The 18,295-nt window shown below is 39.3% G+C and overlaps 1 protein-coding gene across 1 annotated transcript in view; it reads left to right on the top strand.

Moving 5' to 3' along the window:
* JAZF1 (JAZF zinc finger 1) overlaps nt 1-18,295 on the top strand; it is a 192,067-nt gene that overhangs the window by 147,420 nt on the left and 26,352 nt on the right. The window contains exon 3 of the mRNA XM_086614972.1: nt 17,646-17,842. Within this exon, the coding sequence (XP_086471098.1) occupies nt 17,646-17,842 (197 nt within the window). The remainder of the gene's footprint in view (nt 1-17,645; nt 17,843-18,295) is intronic.

Genomic DNA, 18,295 nt, shown 5'->3' with positions numbered 1-18,295 from the left:
TCCACAGTGAATGGATCATTAAGTTATTCTTTGAAAAGTTAAGAGCTTTTTAAGATGCTCATCTAAAATAAATTTTCAGACTTTGTTCTGTGGCTGTTGTGGTGTTTACGTGCTCTGGAGAAGACTCCTTTTTTTAATGGCTAGACATTACAAAGAGTTATTTCTAATTTCTAACTTGCTGTGATAGCCAAAGACTTAAGAAGACAAGTCAACCACTGCATCAACTCTTGGAAAGGAAATCAGCAGAACATGTCTATCTGGTTTAGCGCCAGATTTTGGCAGACAGGCAGCATTCTCAGTAAGTAGTAAACCAATGAATATGGATAAGAATGTCTAGCTTGCATAGAGTTTTAGAGTATTACCAGCTAATGATAGTCATTGATCCATTGGTTAAGTGAGTCTTGTGCTTTCTGTTCTCATCTCCATTTCTGTTTGGTTTGGGTTTTTGAATGGATTTTTGAACAGATTTTTCATATGATAATAGCCAGATTGGTTTTGATAGCCTGATGTCATGGCTGATTGAACTGTTCTGTTTCTTCCATTAGCTCTCGTCTGCTCACCACTGCCAATATTACTCTGAGTAGCTTCCCCCTCCACTCCTGCATCAGTTGTGGGGGCTGGGGGGCAGGAGGGTTAGTGTTCAGGAGTTTTGGTTATTTTCTGTCAGAGTTTGCTTTAAATTTCATGCTTTTCGTGTTCATGTTTCTGTCATTAAATCATGACACTGCGGTGTGGTTTTCCTCTGCTATGCTGAAGATATTCAAATTTTATTTTCTCTTAATCCTCATCACCTGTGCTCTCCCATATTCTGAATGAGTAAAGCATTGCCGAAACTACGCACTGGCCCATAAGTTAAGCAGCGATACCCCTGGGAGGATGGGGGAGCAGTCTGTAGATGTTGCTGAGACTTTAACCCCATAAACTGTGCCAGCTCTTAGGAAGCTTCTGTTCTCTGGACAGTCCACTACACTGAGGCATGGGGTGTGCTGAAGTTTTCCTCCAGTTGTGCAGTGTCAGATCAGACAAAGCGAGGGTAATGCTCCCCTCCAGTTGGGAAGCTACTGGGAGAGTTGAATGATCATGATCTAGAGACGGTGAGTTCACTGGCTAACGTGGACACACTTGAGTGTAATTTTTAACTGGGGAATTGGGCAATGTCTTACTAATCTTGATGATTTAGGGACAGTTAGATGAGGCTAGCTGTTTGGAATGAGAATGGCATTTTATCTATTTATTCCTTCATACTGAGCTTCCATGAAGTTTTAACCAACCCTCCTTTTCTGTTACCATGGGACTATTTTAAGTGAAAAACCCACCTTAACTACTCCTAAATTCTGTGTCCTGCCAGTTCTGCACATTTGAATTCACCTTTGCCGTGTTGAGTCCCGTCAGGTTGCCATGCACTGTTTCGAGTCGCTGCTGACAAGCATGTGAGCACCCCCAGTATCGAGTCCTGCTGTGGCAGCACTCCCATCTTATTCTACGTACCTTTGGCTCCCACTCAAGTGCTGCAGTGACCTCGATGGTTTTGTTCTGCTGTGTGCAGGATTCAAGCAGCGCTGAAGCTTGCTGGTGGTTGTATTTTTGCAAGTTTGCTGAGCACCTCGTGCAACTGTTTTCAATTACTGCAGTGGGAGATGATAAAAATGGTGCTGAGCCGCTCCAGCAAGTTGCTGCGATGTCGCCACTGAAAACAGATCAGCCTGTATCACTGTGAAGTTTATTATCTAAGAGGGAAAGACCTAACTATGGGGCGGAGAGTGTTCACTTTTGGTGCAAAGTGTCACAGTTTTTACCGCAGTTACACATTTCTCAATTTTTGTACTTTTCCTTGTGGTAGACTACAGTGCTTTACAATCATTTGCAGCAAAGGCAAATAAAATATTACTTAGTTGAAGTACTTAGTCTTTTGATGCCACTAGGGTAAAGAATACACCAGCTCAGGAAGTATATTCAGCAATATCCCACTTCATTCTGATACATTGAATCTGAAAATCTTATTGAATGTTATCAAAGTAGAGTCAAGTGTTTGACAGTTTTGCAGTAACTACTCTGCAGCTATTGAAAAATTCACTGAATCTGTGTGTTATTCACAGAAAATAGGGCTTTTGGACAATACCAAAGTCAATGTCAGATTTTTTTTTTTTACATTTAAATTAATGTCTTTTATTACTCGTATTTTCATAGTTTTAATTTAAATTCATATTTTACTTTTAAAAAAAAACAGACCTTTATGATCCTCCCCTTTAAAAAAAGGTATGGACCCCACATACAGGATTTCATTATTCTTTCCTCTCAATTGTGTAGCACTATAGACATTATTTATTATGGGGATAGGGAAAAGCTTAAGTATTCCAATTGATCACATTTGAGCATTCATATACAACTCACATAGGAAAATACTATAAAGGCCGTTTCAGAATTCTTCCCTTTATGGAAAGGGGTCTGCAAAGCACTGTTACTATATAGTTGAGTCACGCTGTGAGTTTATTATAAAGAAGTGGCAGTTCAAGTAAAAATCAGCTTCCATGAATGAAAAATGTTTTATAAAATTAGTTTGGACAGAAAAAAGGACACTAAAGTTGAAGGAAAAAGATAGTGGTTAAGGGAAGACAGTTCATCATACAACTTTTGCTTTTGCAGGTGTTAAAATTCCTTCTCCCTTCTGTGAAATGTTTCTGTCCTCCTCTACTTGTGAAAGATTGACCAGAACTGTCTTCAGAGTTTCTAGGAAGTCAGCTCCAAGAAAAAATGTGAAATATTTACTATAATTTTATTGCATCCTTGTATTTCATGATTTTTATAGAAAATCGATTTGAAAAATCCATTCTGAACCATGATATGAGCTGTACCTTGACACTATTAATAGAACAGCCTTTAGAATTTTTTTTGACTGATAAATGCAGAAATGAGGGAAAAAAATCCATTTTAAGGAGCTGGCCTTAGAAACAGCTAAAACATTTTTGAAGACTTGGATTAAATCAAGGGAATATATTTGAAGATTAAAAGCTCTTCCTTAAAGATTTGCCAGATGCAAAGTGTTTTGTGTGTGAAGTTTTTTACCATAGATGTTGATCTGAAATTAAAAGCATTAGGGATAGCTATTACTGACTTGTATGTATGGCAGCAGTCCATAGGTTGTTTCCGAGGGCTATGGGTTGTAAAATGACTGCTCCGGTGCTTAACATGGGCTTTAGGGAAAAAGAGAAGGACATGTGTCTCTCCAGTCTCTCAGTATTGGGTGGGTAGTTTATGTGCAAGAATTTGCCAAAGCAGACTGGAAGGCAGACAGAGCCGGCAGGGGAAGGATTTAATAGATTTAAGCCCAGTGAACAAAATTAAATTTGAAACATCAATACCCCAAACATTAGATTTTTTTTAATTAAATTTAATTAATTTAATAATTTTTAAAAATCCCCTCTCCAGAGAGAGTGCTATGTTAATAATATGTAAAGTAAACTTTGGGAAATACTTGTGAGAAGTAATTTTGTTGTCTGCCTTTGAACTTTCTCTCTTTCTACATGACGATGCTGACATGAGAGGACTGCCCCCCTGGTGCTGCTTGGCCCAGGTCAGGGTTTTGGGTGATACGAGCAGCTGAGCCATGCCCTCATGGGGTTCATGTATGATGCTTGGGGCAGAAGCTGGAGCAGACTCTGGCCCTGTGCCTTTTGACCAGGACAGTGGTTCTCCAGTGTAGCAGTTTAGCAGACCAGAGTCACACTCAATATTTTTCTCAGACTATAATGCACCACATTTTACCCTCTGGCTTCTAATGAACTGCTGTTTAATATAATTTTGTAGACCATCAAAGAACCACTAAGCATACGCTTGTGGGAACCACTGTGCTAGCTGAAAGGGCCAGAGGTTTCAAGTTCCTGTAGGTGTGGTTTAGGATCTACATAAGATGAGCAGAAATTTGCATTTAAAGCATTTTATTAGACTAGTTGAAATAAAACAGGAATTTGAATATGCATTGGAAGATACCGTGGCATAACGGCTGAGGCACTGGCTGAAGAATGGAGATAGTGGTAGAGGTATTTTGAGGCTGTTTCTGAATTTTTCTCTGCGACATTCCCTTTGTTGTACAGCCTTTCCGGAAGCAGAAAGGGATGCAGGGGGATGTTCTGCATGCATGGTATCATGTCTTGTTATTGACAACCTTAGAAATTCAAAAATAATGTCAGACCTGATCACAGTTTATTATGGTATTTCAAAACTTGAGTAATAGTTAAGTTTCTCTTTTCTTTCTGATTTGTGAGATTTTAAGATATTCTCAAAGTATATTTGCAAATTTCTCTAGAGTTTAAACCACGTTAAAAAAAATCTAAAACTACAGGGATGAGAACATTTCCCTTCTTTATATAAATGCTGTGGTCCTCTTCTCAAAACAGATTCTTTCATCAGGGCTTAGCTTCAAGAACCATCAGGAGTAACACTGATAGTTCTGTTGCATCTGCTGAATCTTGTTAGGTATGAGCTCTCCAAAAGTCGTATTATCTTGGCCACAAACTTTTTAAACTTCATTATTTAATTACTTTGGCTCTCAAAAGTGGTGATTTCACTTGGCTATTAAAATGAAAAAAGAAAATACTTATATGTTTAATATACATAAATGTATTTAATTTCATATATGTATACATATAGTGAGTGTATATGTGTATACATGTACATATATATGTGTGTGTGAGTGTGCATGTGTGTGTATATATATATGAACACATGTACAAGCAACAATACAGTGTTATATAAATTCAAGACGTGGATTCCTAGTCAGGGCAGAAGACCTGACCCGAAGCAGAGGTGTGAAACGGAGAGGGCTGAGATCAAAAGGACCCTAAGTCAAAAGGAGTGGTGGAATGAGTTGATAACGCGTAGAGTACGTGTGTCACCAAGGTGTAGCAAAATTGTTGGAGAAAAAGGCAGAAATGCAAGTATGGTTTGATGATATATGTAAATATGACTGGAGTGTACAGAAAGAAGAAATGTAAAAGGTAGAGCTCTGATCCTTTCCAGAACAGTGGTAAGTGAAAATGATGATGGTAAATCTACCAAAAAGCTGTGAAGGTTCGTTAGAGAAAGCTCTCTGTTTAATTATCTTCCCTTTACATATTCATACAGCATCAAAAACTGTGGAAAGATCAAGGAAGCAGATAAATTACACATCTTGGCACATGAACCAACTTAAAAATAATATGGAATATATCAGTCCCTGGATACCAGCTGGAGTTTGAGCTGAGGTAGATACTGCTTTAGGCAGCACCACGTGCACAAGCCGTGTGTGTATGTATTTTATATACCGATATTGCAGGAAGACATATTTTGTGTTGTTGAAAATAAAAGTGAATGCCTCTGTTTTTGGCTTCCTCTGAAGGATGTGACAAGTTGGATGTTTTGGCTGTTCCCTTTGTTTTGTGATGGGTGCTGCTGGTGATGTTTCTGGAAGTGAAGTAGGTGAAGATCTTTAGGTTTTGTTCCTCGTTGCTGTTACCAACACAGAGTGCCATATTTACGGAGCCGGATGAGGCGACATTATCCAAAGCATCCTTGGGGTGTCCAAGTCTACTGTGGTCTTCTTGCGGCATGCAAGCCGATGGTGGTGAGGGGACCTGTCGGGGACCTGGTGCCCACCCGGTCCCCTTTCCTTGCATTGCACTGGCTCCGTAACTCCACGCTTCAAGCAAGGACGGCGGCGGTGCGGCGGGCTGGTGATGCGGGGGCCGGCGGGGCGGTCCCGGTGCGGGGCGGCGGTCCCGGTGCGGGGCGGCGGCCCCGGGGCGGCGTGCCGCCCGCCTGCAGAGGGCTCTGTGACACCGCGTTTCCCTCGGCCGAGCGCAGTCGGCGGCGGGCGGGGGGAAGGGAGCGCGGGGATAATGCTTCCAACAGTCTGGTCTTAGTCTGGTAAACAGACTAGGAATTGTGGGCTAAGTCCTTTTCCTCAGGCTTTGCACCGAGGCTGAGATCAGATGACTCAGTCCGGACTCATTATTTTAATAGCCTACAGCTAGTTCACATAGCAGCGGGAGTCCACAAAAAAGGCATTTAATTGTTGAAACTCAAACTGGTACATTGTAACTGCAGATTATAGTATTCAGATTTAAGTGATTCAAGTAATTTATAAAGCTTTTGCACAAGCAAACTGAAAGTTAAAATACTGATATTGTAATAAAAAGTAAATAAAACATAGTTTTGTACATTAAGACCCAATTAAAGAGCATGATTTCATTTCACAAACTTAAAACAGGCAGGTGATATTTGCCAACATTACTACAGCTGTGTTTTACATTAGGAAATTAATTAAAATAGTCATTTATACTTTTTTCCACTTGCAAGTCTTAGGCCTTTCTGTATTACACCATCTATTTTCTCTTCCATCATTGTGTTACGGTGCATTTGTAATCTCACTTAGCAGCCTGCATCGCGACTTCGGGTTGGCTTTTTTTATTTCTTACCTAATGAAAAACCGGCTTTCTGCAATAACGCTGGCGAAGCAGATCAAACAGTGCTGAAGGAACTTCCCTGCTGTCTGCCTGAGAGGCAGCGCATTGTTAGTTATTCAGATGTCAGTCCTTTTCTTCCGCATCCTAGCAGGGTTTCGCTGGTTTCATCAGATCACTCCGAGCTGGAGGTGGGAGGGTGGCTGCCGCCGAGGGACACGAGGGAATGGTTTCTGTTAGACCGAGCGAAACTGGGGGATTTACTGCTCTCGCATACGCGCCTGGGTCTGGTACAGTAGCACACCCTGAGACTAACGGGGACAAAATTTCAAAACGCAAATCAGTGTTCTGCTTTTACACCTCACAGCTGAATAATGGGACCTCGAGAGTTCCTCTTGACTCTTAGGTACTTTTTTTTCCTCCCTCTCCTGAAATACTGATACAGTGATTAATAATGAACTGTTAACTTTGTCAGTCATTCGTTCCTCCAGGCAAATCAGCTTAAAGTGTAGAAAGGTACATTTTTAAAATAGCACGTAATTACAGAAATGAGAGTCCATTCTTCCTTTTGTATGAAAGACCAAAATCACGTATTATGGTTATCTTCTTCCCTCTCCACTTTCCCTTGTCTACCTTCACCTGAACTTTCCTGCCTTTTAGGAGGGACCTTTCATATTGGCTATTTTACGGATGTGCGACTCACTGCAGCAGAGTCTGAAGGACTAAGAATGTTCAATTTCCCATTTTAGTGGGGCTGGGTTGTTTGTAAGTTGCTATCGTCCTTCCAAACAACTCACAATCCCTCAAAATTTGGTTTATTAAGACCAGACATTTCACATTCCTAATGTTAAGTTTGCTGCAATTTTCCATTATAAGCTTTACCCCACCCACTCCTCTGAATACAGCTTTATAGATCAGTTTTAAAAAATGCTTCTCCATCTAAGTCTTCACTTAAGCTTGGGAGAGCATCTTTTGAGCTGAATGCTCTTTCTTAATGGGAGGATCATATTCTGTATCAGTGTTCTCCCAAATAGATTTAGTGTTTTCTTCAAAAATAACATCAAACACTGAATGCATTGTAAGTGACTTTGGTGTCTTCGTATTTGAAAGAAAATCAGTGTCTATAGGTTTTAAGAATTAATTTATTTTACAGTTTATTGCCACAGTTTCTTTTTACCCTATTTTTGTTGAATGGGTATTCTGGATTGCTTACTGTGTCGATGCTGCTGGCAGAGCCACTGCAGACAGTATGTGATACATTTCTGAAAGACTGAAAAGTGTGTTGGTTAATGTGTTTTACTATGCTGTGTAAAATACTGAAGATGGACTTATTTATGCAGATTGATATTAGACATTCTTATAGCTAATAAGCAATGCCTTGCGATAATATCTATTTTTAAATTCCTGCTTGGTGAATCTGTCTTTGGGTGTTGACTTGAATTCTGGTATGAAATGACACGAGAATACCCAGACATAAATGGAACATTACAGGAATAAAATATCTGATATTTCAGCTCCCTGCTTCTTAAAGCTAAAAGTCCTTGAGGCATCAATAAAACCAAAGCAAGTCCAACAGTAAAAGTGCGTGTCGTGTACACAGATCTATTTCTGTGTAGGGCTGACTGAAAGAAATTGTTTTTACATAAATAGGTTTAATAAGCTCTTCAAGAAGGGAAGAGGGTGGACCAGTAATGGAAAAAAATACGATATTTTAGGTTAAGCACATCTGAAAGTAAAATGTCCTACTGGAATTAGGCAATTTGACAATACTGGAGCCTGTGCAGAGAGCCAGAGCAGGGCTGGTACACTACTTAGTCCCACATAAGAACTATTTTGAGATTTGAGTCAAACTTAGGAGATACAGACCCTTTATTTTTCTTCTATGAGCACTTTAATTCCATCTTCTCCAAGGAGATTGGGAATTTAATAAAATTTACAATTTCTACAAAAAAAAAAGGCAAATACAATTTACCTCCCCTGCACTTTCCTCCCACTAAAATAAAAGTTAAATTTTTACTCTGCCTTCAGGAATTTTGCACTTCGTTCATGTGAAAACACAGAGTAGTCTAACAAGTCATAAAATGTGAAACAACAATATTTAAAAAATTTAAATTGAATAATTGATAGGTTAAGAGTATTACTGAAAAGATGCCATCAGTACTCTCTTATGTGAGACTGCCTTTAGTCACTATAGTAACTTCATACTAAGAAAATTAATTTGGGAGTTTTGTATATGCGATGCAAGTTTAAAAACTGTCAGTGTGCATTTCTAAAATTAGACGTTTTAAAAAATGCTTTAAATATACAAATACTCCTTTGTGTTTCTTGTTATTGATGTCTGCTAAAATTCTCATTTCGGTATCTCTGACACTTTATGACTGTGTCACATTACATTATTCTTGTGCATTAATAAGGATACGAGCTGAAATGTAAGGATTCATGAAGTTATATTCAACAATTAATTAAGCAATAATCCATGAAGTATCTGTTGTTAGCAGCAGGCGATGACTGGTTTGTTCGTTAATGGCCGTAAGCAAAGCCAAGACTGATGAATGTCCTCGTAAGCCTGTTAGCAAACACAGGGAGGATGATTTCTGAAATGATGGCTGCTACGTTACGCTCAAGGCAGGGGTTTGCTGCAGCGTTCTGAAAATCTATCCCAACTGCGAGAAAGTCTGAAAGTGTTTTACGCCATCCAAATGCTCCTTTTTTGCCAATGGCAAAACTCTGGAATTAGTTTGATAAGAAATAAATTGTTGTCAAGGCAGAGCACAGCGTAGTGAGCACTTTGGTCGGATGTGCTCTTATTTATTTGTAACAGAGGTGACGATATCGTGCCAAACAGCAGTTCCCTTCCTGCTAGTTACCTCCCTGAAGTATCTCTTTTGATTAACTATTGCCTCTCATTCCATGGAAATTACAGAATTTTGAAGCTGCAGATAAGTTATAACTCCTTGCTGAAACTCATTCATTTACTTCAAAATAGGGTGTAAAAAAAATGGGGAAGGAGTGGGAGGGTAAAGGAAGAGAACTAGCAATATGTTTCTAATGCTTTGGACATTACTGTTGCTCTCTTAAGTTGGTTTTGGTGAGCTCTGATTTTGTTCCTTTTAAACATAGAAATGTCATTTGTTTATTTTAACAAGGGCAGAAAGACGGTGTGGGCTTGTCCTGAAGTCCCTGTCACCACTCTAGGGAATAAGTAATGAATTTCCATTGTGAATGAAATAACTAAAATCAGACTGCATCTGTCCTGATTACATTACTGTTCTAATCTTATCTATTCAGTGTGCATTTTTTTCTATCAATTTTTAAAAAATATAGAATAAAAAGCAGTCTTGGATTTCGCATTTGCTGTATGACCTATGCAAATTCAAGAAAGGAGAGGCAAAAATACCATGTTGTTTAAAAACAAAACAAACAAAAACCTAAAAAAAACCCAACTTCTTTGGAAGATTCAAAACAGAACATTCATTTCTAAATAAACAGCTGTTTTTATGGTCGGGGGAACATGCAATACTGATTTAATTTTTTATTTTTAAATTAAAAATTACTTCGGTGCTCCAAGAAAAGTAGATGTAGTACAATAAGTGTAAGTGTGGTGCTAACAGAATAAAGGAGGACAAAAAAACAAGAACACAGAAGAAAGAGAACTCTTTCCTAAACAGAAAATATTAAAATTAACATATTAAGTATATAATATATTAAATAAATATGAAATGGGAAGGTAGGGCTTATGACTAATGTTTGGGCTTGATATTAACCTAAATATGAAATGTAATTCACACTGACGTTTTTGCCTGCATATTCCTGAAATCACGAGCAATACTAAATTCCTTTGCAGAACTTTTAACACTGCTTGTATTGATCAACAGTGAATAAACACACGTTTTACTGTAGGCAAGTATATGGTTTGGGATGGTTAGGTAATTGCTGCTTTATTTTTATTTTGTTTGAGTGATAATAGATTATTTGGCATATCGTCGACCATTGGCTCCACTTACATATCTTTAAATATGAAATTACTCAGTCTTCTCAATGAATTCTCCATGCTGGAAGCACAAAATATCTGGTGGATATTTTATTGTCTCTAATTGTATCTTTTAAGAATGTGTGAAGAGCAGGCAATTAAAATAAACCCTCTGAACTTTTGCTCATATTGAACAGATTTCCTAAGGTCGCAGCCTTGAGTCTGCTGACAGCAATATGACTGCATGTTGTGTTCAATTTTTTCCAAAGACGAGGCAGAAATGCAATATGAAGTCTGCTTTTAACTTTTTTTTTAAGATACATATGCATCCTAATAGTCTTCACTATACCTGTTGAAGATGCACATATTCAGAAAAAGTGTGTATTACACTATAGCTGATTTTGTGGTGATAATATTTTTACATCTTGACAAAAGAGGTTGAATAATGAAAATGAAAGAATTGTACCAGCAATTAATTATTCCTAAAACTAATAATAAAAAGAAATCTGATTCCATCCTGTTTCTAAAATACTCGTCAGTTTGCCATAAATATTCCTTATTTAGGACATAGAGCCTTCAATAGGTGAGTCTGAGTACGTTTGGTACTGAGAATGAACACAAATTCCTTTGTAAGACCTGATCTCAGATGAATGTCCACGTTGATGTCCAGCTTAGATACGTGGTGTTTCTACAATGTATGTTGGACTGACACTGTTCTTTCCAGAAACTTAGAAATGCCCTTTAATGATTTGTGTGACCTGCTTAAGGGCTGTTGTGAAATGTGATGTAGGTTTAGGGGAATAATTGAGAGAGGAGTATTATTTTGTGCTGTTTCTTCCCCATTTTTGATGTTTTTTGTGAAATCAGAAAAAACAAGACAAGCAAAAGGAAGTTTTGTATAAATTATATGCTTTAGCATTATGCAAATACTCTGTAATCTAAAGGAGGCATGTGCGTGATTATGCAAGCGTCTTAATAGAGCTTTTTCACATTGACATTTCTTTTTAGAGTTTTACTAAAACTTTAACGGAAGATCTCTAAAGAAAAATATGGTTGACAGCTTCTGTGAAGCAACAGAGTTTTGTACAGAGCTGCAGAATACTTCTCTTTCCCCACACACTACAAAGAATGGTATGTGGAAGTGCTCAAGGGCGTTCATCAAATAATTTGAGTTAATGGATTGTATGGTACTTGGTTATATATTTCTTTCCTCATTATCGCATGAATAGTGTGGCAAGGCATTACTGGGGACACCGATTGTCTTTGCTTTGGCCCAGTTTGTGAAGTTCAACGGCGAAAAGCCTTTCATCCTTCCCAGGAGGCAAGACAGCCTACTGCTGAGCTCCCACCATTTAGATTTCACCAGATTTCTCCTTAACTCTACAATAGTTCAACTTAACAGTTGTCTGCTCTTCCCAGCATTAGCTAAACCAAACCATATTGCTTTATCTGTGCTTGTAAAGGCAGCAAAGGATGTGGAGGACAGTTCTTGACTAAGGGGTTCGCTAGTGCATTTCGGGGTCCACAGAGTCCTGCCTTACTGAAGTGGCGTCGTGCTTTGACAAGTGGATCCTCCCAATCCCTCTTCAAAATATAGGTCTCCTGAAGTTTTAAAATACTGTGCAATTAGATGTGCTTTCCACCCTAGCCTTTTTTGTCCCTAAACACTGCTAGTGTGATGAGGAAGACTGGGAGCTAAAATTACCATCCCCACCTCCTTATTTCTCTTGGTACCACACTGACAAAGAATTGCATAAACATCTTGAGACAAAAGTAGGAAAAGATTGAGGGGAAAAGCAGATATAAGCAGCACCTTGCTCTGATAGGTATAAAGAGTAGCAGGAGAATTCATATGGGGCTTTCGGTATGTAGTTAAGCTTTTGTGTGCCTCGTCTTTCAAGTAAGTTTAACCACTTCTGATCTAAATACAATACAACCAGAAGGCAGCACGAATCTGCTATAAAGCACCATTGTTTTTTTTGTTTTGTTTTGTTTCTTTCTCCTCATTCCAGTCCATGTTGAAGTTGACCAAGTGTTGGGTTAAGGAGCAGTCTGCTGAAATAGGAGCAGTGGAAGCTCAGCCAGCAGCATGATTTCTTATGTTCTGGGAAAGATGATGGGCTTTTCCCGGTACAGGTTAGCCAAATGAGGCAAACATGAATATGAGCTGAATGTTACTATCAATGTTTTTCCATAATTTTCCATGTGATAATGAGAAAAGGTCAGAACTGATTCTGTTCTGCTACCTTTTCCCATCGTGCTTTAGTGCAGTTTGTCAGTGGTGAGGCACAGGACAAGGTAATCATGTTACTGTCAGGTGGTGCAGTCAATTTTTTTAAGCTGGTGTGCAACTGCAGAGTGTTGTGGAGCGGTCCTGGGCTGGAGCATCTCCGCAGTGTCATTCTGCTTGCAAAATTTTGCAAGCTCAGAATGATTCTCCTCCCCTCTCTAGTGTGCATATGCAGTAGCTGGACAACAATAGACTTGTGATTGTATCGCCTCCTCTGTTTGCATATATTTAGAGACTAGATCATGAAGAAAACAAATGTAGCAAATTAATATTCAGATCCCACAAGGTAGCTGTGATGCACCTTTTTCACTGTGTAAGTGTCTGTGGACATAAAAACAGATCTGGTCTAAGCAGGACTAACTTCCTGCATCAGCAAGCCATAATGGCGAGGAAGAGGAGGAAAGGGCACCTTCTACCCTTACGACCATTATTAAGAAGATATATTCTGAAGGGCAACCTGTTCGAATTTTTCCCTTTCAAGTGAGATCTCAAGTAAAAAATTTGAGTTTATTTGCAATGACTTTTGTAACTACCCTTATCCTCAGTCTGGGTATATCAGTCCAGAGCTCTTAAACTGACTTAGAATTGTGTGTAGTGAGAGTTTTATGATAAACTAACTCTGACATCATCATGTGAGTCATACTGGGGCATTATCCTGTGAAACAGTCAGTACACACTAGTAGCACAAGGAAATTTCTGGGAGAGCGTGTTCTGCTTCTGTTCATTCTCGATTCCAAAGCTTTTGGGGGTGACAGGACTTACAAACATTGTGAAGGTTTGATTTGTAAAGGCTTTTTTTAATTTGAACTTCGCCTCTGCTTTTTTGGTGACTTTTTGTGTTGGTAACAACAGCTAATGCTGTTTGTATTATATTGCCACCTATATGGAAGGTTGTGCAACACTTTCCATTATAAGGCTGATTCAGTTGCTTATTATGTTGCCAACATTCAGCTGTTTGGGCTGAAATTTTCCATGCTGGGTGTCTCCTTCAGGCTGAATTTCTTGGGAAAGTTTCAATAAAAATACTCGAACCATTCCAGGGAATGAGAGGAGGGGGAAATACTGTATTTTGATCATGTTTATTGAAGTTGCTGCAAGCACTTGATTCAGAAATCGTTGTGCCTATGTGTTTTGGAGCAGAGAGTTCAATTATTAGGAAGGCGAAAGGGTGAGGAAAGAAAAAGTGGGGCTAAAAGAGATTTCTTTCTAAGGAACAGGCTCCACCCTGACGTTACGAACTATCTGCAAGAAGGCACACAAACCCCATGTTTGTCAAAACAGGGTCGATGAATGGCTGGGAACTGAATGATTCTCCTTGTTCCAGTGTGCCTATGTGGTATATTGGACCTGGAGAGAGAGGCTTATGAAGTGTAAACATAATCCTGTGCAACAGGGAAGATGACTAAAATCTGTGGAGTCGTGGAACTAGAGGGGCAGGGTATTGGAGTTAAGAATAGGAGTTGAAAATAGTAGAAATAGATTTGCTCAGCAAGGAGATGGATCTGAAGATGGTGAGAGAGACTAGTAAGCAAGGAGATGGGACTTAACCTAACTGGTCTTACAGCAGCCTTTGTTAGCTACAGTTCATTTTCTGTTTCCCACACATCTTGTGCATTTAAATGAGGCAGGGAAAATTGTATGCAATCATGTAATTTAGAGACCAGTATTCAACCTTAATTCCAGCATGTTTCATTTCTGAGCACTTGATGTTGCAACCATAATGTACTTTCAACATGAAAATTAAAGCCTTAGTTGGAAATGTCATTCTATACCCATCATTAAAACACTTATATTGGAAGCTTTGAAGAACAGCACCATAGTTGGACACAAGTATAATACTGCATTTCAATTAAAATACTGAAAAATGTTTTATTTCAATCCATTTAGAAAAGTTTCCTTTCCAAAACCATAGCACTGCCAGTGCTTCAGCAAATATGTATGGGTATATTTGGATCTGAAAAGGTTAATTGCATACTTGAGATATCAGGAACTGAACTTCTTAACAGACTCTGCCTTCCATTTCTCTTGGGTTCACGGTGTAGACAAGAAATGACATTTTGGAATATACTCAACGTGCTTAGCCCAAATGGGAGCAAGTTAACAGGATAGGGAGAAGTTTCATCTGTAACTTCAATTTTTCCTGATTTTTATGGACTTCAACTAGACTGATTATACCTCAGTATTATTTTAACATTGTTATTTGTGGCCGAGTTTATTAAATGGCAGCGTTTATGCTGCTGCTTTTAATATCTCACACTTGAGGTTATCTTCCAAGTTTTCAAGGAGTTACAATGTTGCCATAATATTTTCGTAAGGAATAAGGCTTCCCATCCAGAAGCAAGCACACATCATAGTGCATATTCCAAAAATAGTGAATTAGATGTTTCCTAGTTAGAGGAAAGCAAACATGGAGTGAATGCCCATTTTGTTTCTTTCCTTTTACTTCTTTTTTCTTTAATGAAATTTAGGCTTCTATTTGGGGACTGTTTTGTCAATAATATCTGCACCCTTGTTTAGAGAATAGAAATTTAAAACTGAACTGTTACTATGGATATCTGCTTTTTAAATATTAACTTCATAAAAATGCCATATCTGGGTTTGACGTGATGTATTGTCTCTGTTCAAAGAAGATAAGCTGTCATGTTATATACCTGTTTATTAAAGTCTGCGGATTGTGTGTTGATGTTACGTATCATGGCAGAGATTCACCTATTAATGCTTTCATGATGCATCTTTATCTTGCTTTCAGGATACATCTTTATTGCTTTAATGGTACTTAAAATTTTATGCCACAGTGTTTTCAGGCTGTGTTAAAATACACAAATCTGGTTTGAAAAAGAGCTTTTATATATCTAGGCCAAATTTTTCTTTCGTATTTCACACAGATGCCTAAACCATTTTTTTCTTTCGCCCTTCCCTCTGCAGTCCTTACTGTTCCACAGGAGCTGGTTTTTCTCAGAGGTCTCTCCATAAGTGCCACACTCAGTGCCTTCGCTGAGGCAACAAGTGCTGCAGAGGTTGGGGTCAGGTTGTAGCAGTTGCTCTCTGTGCCCCCTTGTTCGTCACTCTCGTCCTGTGCTTTGCAGTTGGTCACCCACAGGCTGCAGTGCCTCAGGGGCGTACCTGCTCTCCACCATGCAGCACCTCCTACTCCTCTGACATTGTTACTCTCTCATTCCCTCTGTTATTCCCTCCTCCTCTCTCCCTCCAGCATTTTCTGCCCTTCCTTAAATAAGTTTTCATTGAGGTGCCACCAGCTTCGCTGACGGGCTCAGCTGTGTCATGTGGTGAGTCTCTTGGGGAGCACGTGAAAACAGCCGTGGCTGGCACGAGGCAGACCCTGCTCTCTTCTTGCCTTGCAGCCCACTCCACTACCAAAACCTTGCCACCTACACCCAATACGACAACTCAGCATCTTCAATAGTTCCTCCACAGACTTGTTCTCTGTGGCCACTTCCATGCCTGAGTCTGCCTCTTTCTCTTTCCTAGGCTCCTCTGAGGAGAGTGTGACTATTGAAAGAAAGCCAGGTCACCCTTGCTTAGTCCAATACAAATAATTGCTGGTAGTTTTTGTCATTCTGTTTCCTTAGTGGATTGCAAATGTGAGTTTCTGGGTGACAGCTGGCTCCGAGGTAAGTGCAGCATACTGGCTGCACCATGTTCTCACCTCTCTGAATGCACCCTTCATGGTTTGCCAACGTTGCCAGAGCTCATTAAAGCTTGTGTCTTGGCTAAAACCTGGCTTACTCTGTCCAACCTGGTCAGGCAAATGTCTGGGTGTAACTTCTTATTCTCTATCATGCGCTAGTGTGTATTGTTTTACTCACTGACAGGCGTAGTTTGTAATTTGGCGTGAAGGACAGAGGACTGTATGGACAAGGTCATTTACTTTAGCCTGTCTTTTTAGGAATCCTTCAAGATGGCTCCTTATGATTAGAGGGGAAAGACAAAGGATTAAAATACTGCCTGAATGCTAAGTGCATGAAGTCTGAGTTGCAGAGATCCCATGGTGGGGGGAAACCCCAGTCCTTTCAAGTGAGGGTTAATACAAGTGCCAGCAGTGGTGCTTTGAATGTCAGCATAATGCCGTTATCAGATGTTCTGGTATAACTCTGTGTAGGCACTTGGAATAAAAGTGGTCTTTTTCACTTCAATTTTTCTTTTTTGGAAGAAATCAGAATAAAAGCAAAAAAAGCTACTTTTATTGTGAGTGAGTGGTCCCATGCAAAAAGTTGCACTGCTGGAATTACTGCACTACCAGCGCACATCTTGCGTGGTGCTGGTGGAATTCCCTCTCGACATCCCACAGAGATGAACCTTGACTTGTATTAGGCCTTCAGAAGCATGTACCCAAGCTCTACAGAGAGAACTCATTTGCTTTTCAAGAGTTGGGAACTCTGGTTTGAGGAATTGCAATTTAATTTGACATCTTTTACATCAGGCAATGTTGTCTAAAATGTTTAGAAAAATGATGTAATTATCCTAAGTTAGAAATTATATATCTATGCAATCTAATTCATACAATCTTTGACCTTCGGATTCAATGGATTTGCCCCTATGGTTTTTCTCCATTATAGCTACTCAGCTACTTTTTCACAGAAGGATAGAGTGTAGTTATTGTAAAGGACTGAGTATAGTTATTATATTATTGTATGCAATGCTCCAGTCTCTGGTTGGAGTTTGAAAAAAACTTGTGTGTTTGCAAATGATGCAGATGTCTAATGTTAAGTTCTGTTGAAATCAGAAGCAAATGGCCCAGATCTTGAACACTGGAATAAAGCTGTTGATGGAGAAGTTTGTAGTCTTGAAAATGTGCGTGTTGCAGAGGAACTTGTCATGGCTGAGTTTGAAGCTCCATTTGTTCACTGAGGGTGAAAAATACTTTACCTAAAGCTTGCTCATGGACAGTGTTTCAAGCCTCTCATCCTCATTATTGTCCTTGTTCTAGATTTATGACTGATGCAGCTCGACGTGAGCAGGAGTCTTTGAAGAAAAAGATTCAGCCGAAACTCTCTTTGACTTTGTCAAGCACAGTGTCCCGTGGGAATGTATCTACTCCACCTCGCCACAGCAGTGGAAGCCTTACTCCTCCAGTCACCCCTCCAATCACTCCCTCCTCATCGTTTCGCAGTAGTACTCCTACAGGTAAGCACCAACTGTTTGGTTTATCCCAAATAAACTAGAAATTTTGCTACGTGGCATTTGGAGAACAATAGACATACTGAGGCATTGGGAAGAACAACCCCTAAAAATAAAACAGGAAAGCTTTGGGCTTTTTTATTTGCATTTGGTTTGCAATCTGTAAAATGTGTTTGGGCATTTGTTTCCAAACTCTTTGCTAAAGCAGAGAAGGACACTAACTTTAAAAATCATAGCTGAAATTATTACACAAGGAAACTCACCTTACTAGAAACACCAAATGTGCAAAAGATCCCTGATGTATCAGTAGGAGAGCTCTGCACATGGTACAGTGCCAGTTTAAGATACAAGTAAAAGTGGTCGGGATCTCCCCCCTTGCCTCCTTCCTCTTTTTTCTTTTTTGTTTGTTTTTGAGAGGAGTTGAATTCATAAGTAAATGAGTAGACAGGGAGGAATGTT

This window comes from Tauraco erythrolophus, chromosome 7, assembly GCF_009769465.1.
Source record: "Tauraco erythrolophus isolate bTauEry1 chromosome 7, bTauEry1.pri, whole genome shotgun sequence".
Lineage (NCBI taxonomy): Eukaryota > Metazoa > Chordata > Aves > Musophagiformes > Musophagidae > Tauraco > Tauraco erythrolophus.
Note: the sequence above shows the minus strand (reverse complement) of the source record. Positions and strands in the feature narration are given on the sequence as shown.